The sequence below is a fragment of the Camellia sinensis genome, chromosome 14, assembly GCF_055761805.1.
Source record: "Camellia sinensis isolate YWXY chromosome 14, ASM5576180v1, whole genome shotgun sequence".
NCBI lineage: Eukaryota > Viridiplantae > Streptophyta > Magnoliopsida > Ericales > Theaceae > Camellia > Camellia sinensis.
This window is the reverse complement of record NC_138974.1, coordinates 19,479,489-19,492,733: the sequence shown is the minus strand read 5'-3', so window position 1 is coordinate 19,492,733 and position 13,245 is coordinate 19,479,489. Positions and strand designations below refer to the sequence as shown.

Here is a 13,245-nt window from a genome sequence, read left to right as displayed (position 1 = left end):
GGATACGGGTACGGCAGGGATACGTTCGTAAAAATATTATTTTTACAATTTTTAATAATGCAGTATGCATAAAAATAAAACCTATAACAAAAGACAACTTGATAAAAAAAGAAAGATTCCTATAAAACTAAGAGTCTTCAAGGTCAATAGCTTCAACTTGTTCCCCTTCATTAGTGAATATCACAGGACCTTAGTTAAAGCCAAAAAACCATTATTAAATAAAAATTTCAACAAATATACTTTTTTAGGTCATCAATGATAACCTAGGAAGCACGGATACGGATATGGCGATATGGTTATGGGATGCATCAAAATTTGAAAAAGTATGATACAGGTACGACAGGAATACGTTTGTAAAAAAAAAAAAAAAATTTATAATTTTAATAATGTAATATGTATGAAAATAAAACTTAAAGTAAATTAATAAATAAAGAGAGAGATTCCTATTAACCTAAAAGTCTTCAAACATTCATAAAACATCTAAAACTAAAAACAAAAGCAAATGCAAATTAAACATCATCCTTATATGCCAACACCAAAAAAAGAATGAGAGCAAAGACAAGAAACGTGAGAGAGTGAGAAAGCGAGAGAGACAATAAGGATACATCAATTTGACAAATTCTATTACTTTAACTCTTACTATATTCCTCTTATCGAAGAACTAAACAAAATATTATAAGTAATATGTAACTTCTAGTATCCGATACTTCAAAATTAAGTATCCGATACTTTAAAATTAATAAAAAATTAATTAAGAAGTATCCGATACTTTTAAGAAGTATCTGATACGTATCCGCGAGTATCCAAGGAGTATCGGTATCCGATAAGTATCCGATACGGATACGTCTCCCTTTTTGAAGTATCCGTGCTTCATAGATTATTATATATTACATAATAATTATTGTATAACATATATTATATTTATAAGATAATATATACTTATATATATTAATAAAAAAATAAATACATGTATGTAAAATAAAATAAAAAAATTAATTGGAACACATTATTTAAAAAATAGAATAAATAAATAAAATAATTAATATATATTAAAATAAAAATATTTATAAAAAAAATTAAAAAATTTGTCGTATCCCCTGTCGTGTCCGTATTCCCATTTTTTAGAAATTGTCGTGTCCCATGTCTACGTTATAATAAATATATATTTTTTAAAAAAACTATTTAACGTATTCCCGTACCCGTATCCGAATTTGGATACATATCCACGTATCATTAATTTTTAATTTTAAAGTGTCCGACCCCTAGATACACACCCGTACCCGATACTCGTACCCGAGTCCGTGTAACTTAGCCGGGGCCTAATGGTTTCTCTATTGCATTCCTACAACAGTGTTTGGGGGTGGTGAAAGCTAAGGTGATGGCTTTATTTGAGCAGTTTCATCAAACAAGGCAATTTGAGAAGAGTCTAAATGCGACCTTTATAGTGTTGATCCTGAAGAAAGGAGGGGCGGAAGACATTACAGACTTCAGGCCAATTAGTGTTTTGGGCAGTGTATATAAGTTATTGGCTAAGGTTTTGGCTAATAGGCTTCAGGGCAGTGTTTTAAAAGGCGCGCGCGAGGTGCAATGAGATGCAACCTTGTGCTTCGAATAGGTCGAGGTGAGACGCAATACGTAAGGCGTAGCTTAGTCGCTGAGGCAAGGGTCTTTTCCGAGGCGTGAGGTGTGGGCTTCATAAGCTTTACCCATTTTTCTACTCTAATTGCTGATTAAGTGCTTTTTTGTGGGTATTCCCATAGGGATTCAAAACTCTTCAATATAAAATGACCAAACGTGATCAAAAGAGAGCAAAAAGTGATAAAAGATTGAATGTTATGAATTATATCTTTTGTTGGATATTATATTTCTACTTTTTAGAAGATTGAATGTTATGTTTAAAGATTATTAGAAATGGTTATAATTTTTGAAATTCTATATATATTTGTTATGTTAAAAAGTTTGCCTATTTTATAATTTTGCTTTTCTTCTACTACTTGCGCTTCGCTTTGGTGAGGCGTGCTTCACCTCACACCTCGCTCTTAGGCTATAGGAGACCTTATCGCTTCAGTGTGAGCCTTTTAAAACACTGCTTCGGGTTGTGTTGGAGGGGTGGTGTCTAAGTCGCAGAATGCATTTGTAAGATGTTGTCAGATCCTAGATGTTGTGCTTGTGGCTAATGAGTGTGTGGATTCACGGCTGAAGCAAGGAGAGGCCGGGATTATTTGTAAGTTGGACATTGAAAAGGCATATGATAATGTGAATTGGCAGTTTTTGCTTTGGGTGCTTCAGTGGATGGGCTTTGGGGATAGATGGAGACAATGGGTTCAATTTTGCATCTCTACTGTACGGATGTCAGTTTTAGTAAATGGTACTCCGGCGGGACTTTTTCCTACACGGCGGGGTTTGTGTCAGGAGGATCCATTGTCTCTGTTGTTTATTTTGGTGATGGAGGCATTGGGTTGTTTGTTGTCCACTACGGTCCATAGGGGCTTGTTACCTTGCTTCGAGGTGGGGAAGGGACAAAATGCTTTGGGGATTAATCATCTTTTCTATGCGGATGATGCGCATATTTTTTGTGATGCAAATGCAGTTAAGCTAGGCCACTTCGGTGTGTGTTGTGTTTTGAGGCAGTTTCAAGGCTGCGGGTCAATTTCACCAAGTCAAAGTTGATCCCAATTGGTGCAATGGATCGTATTCCAGTTTTGGCAGCAGTTTTGGGGTGTAAGGTGGTAAATGTTCTGGTTTCATATTTGGGCCTTCCTTTGGTGGCGACTTTCAAGGCAAGGAGAGTGTGGGATGGGATGGTAGATTGGGTGCAACGGAGGTTGGCGGGGTGGAAGCATCAGTACCTGTCCAAAGGAGGGTGGACCACTCTGATTAAGAGTGTCTTGTCTAGTATTCCGACATACATTATGTTGGTGCATGTGATTCCTGTGGCGGTTGCTAAGCGATTGGAAAAGTTACAACGAAATTTTCCGTGGAGTGGTGGGGGATTCATTATCATTTGGTGGCTTGGGAGAGGGTTTGTACTTCTAAGGAGAGTGGGGGTTTGGGTGTGAGGAAGCTGGTTTTATTTAATCGGTCTCTTTTGGGAAATGTTTGTGTATTTTGTGGAAGAGAGGAAAATATTATGGAGGAAGGTGGTGGTGGCTAAATATGGGTTAGGTGGGTGGAGGGGGGGGGGGGGTTGGTCTTCGGGTAGGATATGCCATTCCCATGGTCGTGGCTTATGGAAGGGGATTTGATTGGGCTATGAGGAGTTATGGCGTTGGGTTCAGTCTTCGGGTACGATATGCCATTCCCATGGTCGTGGCTTATGGAAGGGGATTTGATTGGGCTATGAGGAGTTATGGGGTTGGGTTCAGTTTAATCTAGGGATAGGAGATAGGGTTCGCTTTTGGCAAAACAGGTGGTGTGGTGGTTTGTCTTTGGCGAGGTTGTTTCCTTTGATTTATGCTATTGTTTTTTATCCTGAGGAGATGGTAGTAGGGGCAGGGGTTTGTTTGGAATGTTCATTTGCATCATGCTGTGCAGGATTGGGAGTTGGAGCAGTTGGTGGTGGAGTATTGGGTTTTCTGTATGAGTTGCATTTAGAGGGGGATGCAGTGGATACTTTGGTATGGAATTGTCCAAGATCTAAAGCGATTTTTTCAGTGTCCTCATTTTATCAGGCTTTGCAGGTGGTGATGCAGTTGGCTTTCCCTGGAGGTGCATTTGGGTGCCAGGGTCACCGTCTAAGGTGGCGTTCTTTGTTTGGACGATATTCATGGGATGTATCTTGAGTATTGATAACTTTATTCGTTGTAGACATGTTTTGGTAAATTGTTGTTGTTTGTGTTGTGTAGTTGCAGAGACGGTGGATCACTTGCTTATTTATTGTTCGATAACTTCGTGACTTTGGATGTTGCTTGTGGCTATTTTTGTTTTGGCTTAGGTATAGTCTTTATTTGTGGTGTTGCAGAGTTTGGGGGGGGGGGGGGGGGTCGGGCAAAGGCAATGAAAGGCATGGTTACTTGCTTCTCATTGTTTGCTTTGGTTAGTTGGAGCGTAATAGCCATATTTTTCAGGGTATTGCCCATTCAATTCCGTGGTTAGAGAATCGTCTTATTGTGGGTACTTCATAGTTGGGTTACGGTTTGAGTGATCCTCATGTTTTGATATTTGTTGATTTTTTGAAGGAATTAATTAGTTAGTTTTGTTTTGGGCCCTTTATGGGTTTTGTTCTTTTTATGTTCTTTTCATCGCCTTGATGCTTCTCTAATAAAGTTTGTTTATTTATCAAAAAAAATAAAATAAAATAAAATAAAGTGTTTTTTTTAAGGTTTTAAAAACGGCCGCAACCATTACGTAACGGTTGTGGTGGTTACTGCCACCCATTAAAGCCACTATAGCGGTGTGACGAAAATTCACATATGTAACGGCCATTTCGATGTTACATAACGGTCCTAGCAGTATCGTAACGGCCATAATGGTCCGTTACACACCATTACACCCTTCTACAATGTTCTAAATAGCTTCCTTTCTCAAAAAAAAAAATAACGAAAGCTTACAAAAATTGAACAAATACTCAAGTGATCCAAACTCAAAGAAAAAATTTTATATGAATTTTTTTTCTTTATAATTTTTTTTCTCATTATATTAGCATGTAAAACAAAATATCTATATAAGTAGTGGTTGTATTTATTTTTATAATTATTTTATTGTAAATAGTTTTTATTTTGTTACTGTAATGAGTTGTCTAAAAAATGTCCTTAAAAAAATAAATAAAATCAATAGTTCAAAAATAATTTTTGTTTATGGCACAATTTTTATTTTTATAATTACTTCATTTAATACTAAATTGTAAATAATTTTATTTAGTTAATATAAATTGTCTAAAAAAGTGCCTCAAAAATAATTTTTGTTTATGGCACAATTTTTATTTTTATAATCATTTCATTTAATAATTGTGAATATTTTTTATTCAATTAATTCACGTATGGTCAAAAATAATTTGTAGACATTTAAAATTAATTATTCTTAAAGTAATTAACTATTGAAATAAAATATAAAAAGCTCATAATGAGTTGAAAATATGAAATATATTGGATCATAGTTAAAAATTAACAAAAATTGTTCTAAATCTATTTTAAACCCCAATAAATGTGATTCTGGAAAAAAAAAAAAAAAAAAAAAAAAAAAAAAAATTGCGTATCGGTAAGTTTTCTTCAAATTGTGCGAAAAATAAAAAAAAAATCACGGTTCTGGTTACCGCAACTGTTACGCTACAGTCTTTACACACCACAACCGCAACTGCACCACCGCAACCACTTTTCAAAACCTTGGCTTTATTCAATCTATAAACCTTCCCAACAGTGGATAGAGATGAAAATCCCAGTGCCACATCCATACATACTTCCTTCTCCAAATCACCATGAAGAAATACATTATTCACATCTAGTTGTTGAAAGGGCCAACCCAGATTGGTTGCACAAGAAAGAAGAACCCAAATTGAATTCATCTTTGCCACAGGGGCAAAGGTCTCCTGCCAATCAATACCATAAGTCTTGAGCAGACCCCTTGGCAACAAGTCTTGCATTGTATCTCTCTATTGTCTACTCCACTTTCTTTTCTTTGATTCTCTTTTGTTGAGGATGCCTCATCCTCGTCTCTTTTTTTGATTAATCAATAAAATTTTTGTTGTTGATAAAAACAAAATTGTCTCATCCACTTTCTACTTAACAATGAACACCTACTTACAGTTCTAGTCTCTTTTCAGTTGAAAGATGAACAAACTCCCAAGTATGATTCTTATTCAAATTTATTTATTTATTTATTTATTTTTGTTTTGAGAACTAATTCTTATTCAAAATTTTACCTCTTCTACCATAGCCTCTTTTGACTTGGAATCATTTAAGGGCTTCTTTCCAAGGTTAAGTTTAGGAGCAAGAAGATCATGAGAGAGATTAAAGTTTAACAAGTTAACGTTCAGCCAAGCCAAGCAAAAGAAGACAACCAATTTCATAGCATGCATCAATAGTGTAAGAAAAACTGATGTATTATTGATTGATATAATGTTCTTATATATATTACAAATGGTGAGTGGCTCATTATATAGGAGATGGTGAGTGTAGTAGGTGAGGAGTAGGTGGTGGTAGGTGATGGTAAATTGGTGGTAGGTGATAGGTGGTGGTAGGTGATGGTAAATTGGTGGTAGGTGATGGTAAATTTTAACAGCCCCCCGCAAACTCAAGGGGGATAGGAACTAACCAACTTGAGTTTGGAGAGAGCAACAAAACAAGAAAATATATAAAAATAAAAGAGGATAGGAGACACTGTATGGCCGTGTCAGACCATTGGTGAAGACACTGGATGGTGGTGTCAAAACGTTGTAGAGGACACTGTATGGTGGTGTCATAACGTTGTAGAGGACATTGTATGGGGGTGTCATAACGTTGTAGAGGACACTGTATGGTGGTGTCATAACGGTGTAGAGGACAATGTCGGGACAGTTTACAGAGTCTTGTCGGACCCATGAAGGAGCTAACCGGAATCAATGTCGGGACAGTTTACAGAGTCTTGTCGGACCCTTAAAAAATACACTGTATGATGGTGTATATAGGCTGCCCAAATATATATATATATGGATATATATAGTGAGCTCTCAAAAGTCGCGCCCTCAAAAGGCGTGCCCACTTCATCAAAAGGCGTGCCCGAAAGAAAGCGTCGAGCCATCAAAAGGTGAGCCGGAGACGCGGCGAGGCACGTGAGCGACAGAGTGGCGTGTCGGCCGCGTCGTCAGTGTCGATATAAACCAATGCGGAGGCAGTGGAAACCAAACCAGGCTGAAACCTCTGAACATTGTCAGACTAAAACACTCTGAAAATACTCTGGATCCAACCCTTATCTGAAAAACTCCTCGTTTTCGGAGAGAGAAACTTTGTAACACTCTGTAACCAATCCTTCTCTGAAAGTACCAGTCAGAAATCGCTGCGTCGCTGAAACACTCAGCAACCCAAAAAACATGGCCTCGTCTTCCCGTTCAGCTACCCAGAATATGGCCTCTTCGTCCCGTGGTCTGCTCACTTTCTTTCCCGACCTCAACGAGTCAACAAGAGAGATAACTGGTGCGGTGGCCCGTGAACCTCAACCAAACACCTCTGATTTTGCTCCGTTGAACTTTCCGATGCGGTCTGTGGAGCAAAAAATGGCGGTGCAAACTGATATTGAGGCCAATCAATATACTTTGAAGTCATGTGTAGAGACCATGACGGCGGTCACAAACTTGTCGCACCGGCTGCAGAGTAGGACAAATGAGGTGCAGCAGTTAAACGCCCAACTGGCTCTGCTCCAACGCATGTATAAGGATGCGCGAGCAGAGATAAGTGTGCTAAAGGCGGAAAACAAGGAGCTGAAACGGAAGGCCACCGTGATGTTCCGATTTGGAGGGCCACCATATGCTGCAGTGGAGGAGCAGGGAGTAGTGATCATGCCCAGTGGAGTGGGAAACATGGAGGCAACACCGGCAAGGGCCGCCCAGGACGGAGGCAAGAAGAAAAGACCGGCGGCAGAGTAGAGAAGAAAAAATCCCACCTGTGAATGTGGTTGTTTGTTTGTTTGTTTGTTTGTTTTTTTTTTTTTATGTTGGTGTAAAATGGTGATCGGGGTTGATCCCCTGATATGAATAAAACAAATGAGTTGTGCAAACCCGAATGATAGGAAGAACATGCAGAAAAAAAGGGGTGAGAATTTTGTTTTTTTTTTTTTTTTTTTTGGTTAATAATAATAATAATAATAACAATAATATATGAAGGAGGAAAGCATGTGGTGGGGAACATGAGTGTGTGGAAAGAAGGAAAAGAAAAAGTATGGGTTGTATGCAAAAGTTGACAGAGTGGGAGTAGGATATTAAAAGAAACATATATATATATATATATATATATTAAAATAAAAGAAAGTGGAAGAGAGGGGGAACACGAGATAGTTCTACTTTTGTCTGTGTAGAGAGAGGGTTTTTTTTTTTTTTTTTTTTTTTTAAGTAAAGGGAATCATGGATATGATTAAAGTGGGTCTAGTGGAGAGAAAGGGACGAGAGAGAGAGAGAGAGCTCGTGTGTGTCTCCATGGTGTGTTTGGTAGCAAATTGAATCAAGGGGTTGATCTCTCTGCATTCCGAAATATCCTCGAAATCGACAGAGAAAGAATAATCTGCCCCAGGTTTGAGAATAAGATGTGGAACACAACAACCTGAAAGAAAGAGAGAAGGGTAAAAGGGTTTGGTGGTGAGATCTCTCAGGCGACGCCAACTAACCCCTTTTACAGCCATATGCAAGGCAGTCTGCCCTTTCTTGTTGCAGCAGTGGGAAGGACGTGATTTCATGGAGAAGGTCTCGGCGGCGGCGGCGGAGTCGGAGGAGTTGACTGTGGAGGAGCGCAACCTCTCCTGACCGTGCTTGCAATCTTGCCAAACAGGCTTTTGATGAAGCAATTGCTGAATTGGATACCTTGGGAGAGGAGTCTTACAAGGATAGCACATTGATTATGCAACTTCTTAGGGATAACCGCACGTTGTGGACCTCAGATATGCAGGATGATGGAGCAGATGAGATTAAAGAAGCTCCCAAGCAAGATGAAGAACAGAAGTGAAACACCAATGGCGGAGTAGAGTTGGCGTCGGTAGCAGTCGTAGCTGCGACAGTGGGCAGCGTGCGAATGGCGGTGCTCCTTGATGATTGCAAAGCTCTGATATACTGGCGGTGAAGAAGAGTGAAGGTATGTGTAGAAAATTCTAGTGGGCTAGGTTGAGGTCCGACGGGCGGCCAAGGCGAGATTGCCGCCCGCCGGTGAAGCGAAAATATTAGGTTCTAAACCTGCTCTGATACCATGTAAGAAAAACTGATGTATTATTGATTGATATAATGTTCTTATATATATTACAAATGGTGAGTGGCTCATTATATAGGAGAGGGTGAGTGTAGTAGGTGAGGAGTAGGTGAGGAGTAGGTGGTGGTAGGTGATAGTAAATTGGTGGTAGGTGATAGGTGGTGGTAGGTGATGGTAAATTGGTGGTAGGTGATGGTAAATTTTAACAAATAGGTATAAAACCTACTACAGAAAATCCAAGTTTTTTTATAATCCAAGTAGTTATGAAATCATTAACCTGCTTAATGTACATGCTACAAGAATGGGATATGATTGTAAGCAAAAGGGAGAGAAAAACAACATTACAACTGACACTTACAGTAGGCGTCCTTGTCATGCAAGCAGCAGTAACATATCCTAATGCACACAACACCCCATGCTGTGTTTCAAACCTACACAAATGTTAAAAAAACAAAAAAAAAACTCACAGTAAGAAATACTGCGATAGTGACCTCAAAGTAGATGCAAAAATTGATGGAAAAACAAAAATAGTACAAACCTTAACTTATGTGCTGCAGAAACTGAAGAAATTAGTTCGCTAATAAGATCAGGCAGCGCGGACACAGGAAGAGCATGGGAAGCAATTCCAAGTAAACGTGCTATAGCTTCACGGGTATCGAAATCCATGTGACCCAAAAATTGCTTTAACCATGAAATTTTCATGGCATAGCGTGATGCTATCATCTGGATGAAAATGATTCATTAAAAAGGAAGACACAACTAGGAGATACAAACTAAACAAGAAAGCAAAAGAAATCCCCGAAATAACCTCTTGAAAATAAGTTCCAATTGTGATTAGTGCCTTGGAGGCATTTGAATGCAACTCAACAGAGCCTTCATATGCCATAGCATGTTCCAGTAGCAAACACATATTCTCCACTGAAGGCCAATACTCCAGAATTCTTTCTACTGTCCCGTATTGTTCTGCATCTGCCTCAAAGCATTTCAACAGAAATTTGATCATAGTCACATATGTTTTTGAAGGGAAAAGAAGCTTTGACTCCCTCATTTCTGTGGCCTCTAGTAATGCTGGCCGCTGTTTAAGAATATAATCTAGCATATCTCCAAGTTTTGGGTATTTAAGATTGTTATAGTCACCAACCGCTCCCCTTTGACCTTCACCAGGAAACAAACCTTCAAGTGCCATTTCCCTACAAAATATCAGTCGGCAATCATGCACAAAACAATAAAACAATTTATAAGCATTGACCAAATTTAGGGTTCATCACTAATTAAATAAAAATTGAACTGTGTCAATTGCGATTTGAAGAAAAGAATGTCAATACTACTGACTTTATTTTATTACTGGGGTACTTCGGCAGTATAATAAAAAAAACAAGTCAACAACATCGCCATATATATATATGTAGAGAGAGAGAGAGAGAGGAACATAGAATAAAGTCTAAGTCCTCATCTCTTGCATTGTAACAATTTTTGTTCTCTGTCATTCCATTCCTTGTTCTCAAGGACGAGAATTAAACACACAAAACAAAACAAAACAAAAAAAACTCGAGTCAAAAATGGCAAGTTGACTCCTTTCTAGGTGCTATTCAGCACTGTCAATTGCATTTACACACAGCCAATGTCAGTATCATTCAACAAATCACTTTAGCCATATGCTCTAGTGATGATTCAAATTTAATTGGTGCAAAGAATTATTGTACCAAGACCACCAGCAACATAAACGTAGATTATTCTGTCAATCTGACACATTGATCAGAAATGGAACTTTATGCTTCAGTTCTTTCTTTCTTTTTTTTTTTTTTTCTTTTTTTTTTTCTTTTGATAATTAAAGAGTAACCATTTTATTAGAAAAAGAGCATCAAGATGATGCTACAAATACAGCCACAACCAGCCCCACTCCAACCTACATTTAGACATGTAAAGAATCAATAAAATCCACAAAAGAAAATAAGTCCAGAACCACACTTCCTAAGACCCAACTATACCAAACCACCAGAAAAAAAAATCGTCAAATGAAGCACGGAGACCTCTTTCCCTTGGAAAGTCCGCTGGTTATGCTCCAAAAAAACCAGCCACATCAAACATAACGGCACAAGATACCAAGCCTTCCAACGTCTCTTTCCCACCTGCCCCCCCCCCCCCCCCACCAGCAACATAAACGTAGATTATTCTGTCAATCTGACACATTGATCAGAAATGGAACTTTATGCTTCAGTTCTTTCCTTTTTTTTTTTTTTTTTTTTTTTTCTTTTTTTTTTCTTTTTTTTTTCTTTTGATAATTAAAGAGTAACCATTTTATTAGAAAAAGAGCACCAAGATGATGCTACAAATACAGCCACAACCAGCCCCACTCCAACCTACATTTAGACATGTAAAGAATCAATAAAATCCACAAAAGAAAATAAGTCCAGAACCACACTTCCTAAGACCCAACTATACCAAACCACCAGAAAAAAAAAAAAAAAAATCGTCAAATGAAGCACGGAGACCTCTTTCCCTTGGAAAGTCCGCTGGTTATGCTCCAAAAAAACCAGCCACATCAAACATAACGGCACAAGATACCAAGCCTTCCAACGTCTCTTTCCCCCCTGCCCCCCCCCCCCCCCCCCAACTATGCAAAACATCCACCACACACCCCTACTGCACCCAATCCAAGCCAAACACCAAGAAAATCAAACCCCAAAGTTGGTTTGCCACAGAACAATGAAGTAAAAGATGAGAGGTAAACTTTGCAACCCAACAACACATTCAACACTAATTAACCAATATCTGGCAACGTCTAATCAGATCATCCATCGTCAAAATCCTCTCTAGAGTGGTCGTCAACACAAAGAACACCACCTTCGACAAAGCGCCAGCAACCGACACACTCTGTTATGAAAAAAAAATCTCCACCCCATCCGTCTGGGCAAAACAAAAAGATGACACCAAAAAATCCCTTTAGCATCCTTCCACCACCATACCAAACAATCCGGCCCCATCCCTACCTCTGGAATACCATACAACAAAGTCAATAGGTCCAATTGGTCATTCTCCCAATCAAAAACCTCTCTCAGAAGCCTAACATCCCAAACCATCCACCCAGCATCTAGTGACCAATAAGAATCCACCACAGCCTCCCTATCCATTGCAATGGGATAAATCGATGGAAACCAAAGCGCCAACTTTTTATCCCAATTTTGATGGCATCCAACCCAAAACTAATTGACAGTGGGTGGAGAGGCCTTTGGATTATATAGACCAAGTCTTATCCATACTACTAATCTACACCACCCAAACTTGATTCATATAGTCTAGAGGCCTCTTGATGCAGAGTATAAGAAGCTAAAGGAAAAGTAAATTCAAAGAAGTGGCGATATGTGGAAATTGGAATGGTTTCAAAAAGGAATCGATAGGAACCATACATAACCCTGTTTCTAGTATTATTATAGTCATGTTTTATGATTATTTTTAGGTGAGGGGTTTTTTGGTAATTTTATATTTGCTAACATGGGCTGTAAGAGTTGCTTACGGGTTGTCCTACGGGTCAAGTTATTTAATTAGTTTTTATTTATGTTTCTTATTTAGTCTTACATTAGTTTTAGAAGTCAAAGATATTGTAATAGTTTTCTTTTTTAGTTATAATTGGTTTATGAAGTCTCCTAATTCTACATAAAATCATGTCATGCTTATAATTTAGTAGAGTTGATATTATATATATAAAAAAAAATTGATAGTTTTGAAGTTTCTTTATGAATTGTGTGATGCAATCAAACCCTAAATGTGATGCCTATGGAATTTAGGTGCGATGCCTAGACTTATCTTCTTTTCTTCTTTCGTCTTATTTTCTGTTTTAATTTACTGTTCTCGGATTACTATTCACAGCCCTCTAAAGTGCATTTTTCAACCTCAAAACTCCATCCAATCATCCTCAAATCAACCCTGATCCCTTCCCTTACCTATTAGCGTTCAATTTAACCCTTGAAACCCTAAATTACTCACTGTTTAGGCCATCAAATAACCTCTATTTTCAAAATCCAGCGCTGTCCCTACTTGTCCTACATCACCTCTTCACCCAAAGCCCATTGATTTTGGGTTGAATGCCTCCAAAATTAGAATCCTAGTTCACGAAGGTCTTGGGTTCAAGTTTTGTCAACTTCATTATCTCTGTCAATGTGCAATCTATTTTGCATGTGCTTTTGCACCTTGTTGACTCAGTCTATTTGTGTCTCCATGTGCAAGACACATGTGATGGGGAATGTTAGGTTAATATACATTGTTGGCCTCATTTCCTAACAACTTAAGCTTTTGGGTCAATTGTTGATCTAATAGATTCATGTAGCTACAGAGAATCAATTCACGCATGGAGTTACAACACCACAGTTTAGAAGAAGCTCTGAGG

The 13,245-nt window shown here is 38.2% G+C and overlaps 1 protein-coding gene across 1 annotated transcript in view; it reads right to left on the bottom strand.

Moving 5' to 3' along the window:
- The window catches only part of LOC114322390 (uncharacterized), a 94,252-nt gene that overhangs the window by 44,124 nt on the left and 36,883 nt on the right, over window positions 1-13,245 (bottom strand). The window contains exons 15-17 of the mRNA XM_082906174.1: window positions 9,670-10,051; window positions 9,400-9,584; window positions 9,220-9,292 (exon numbers count right to left, since the gene is read on the bottom strand). Coding sequence (XP_082762300.1) covers window positions 9,220-9,292; window positions 9,400-9,584; window positions 9,670-10,051 — 640 coding nt within the window. The remainder of the gene's footprint in view (window positions 1-9,219; window positions 9,293-9,399; window positions 9,585-9,669; window positions 10,052-13,245) is intronic.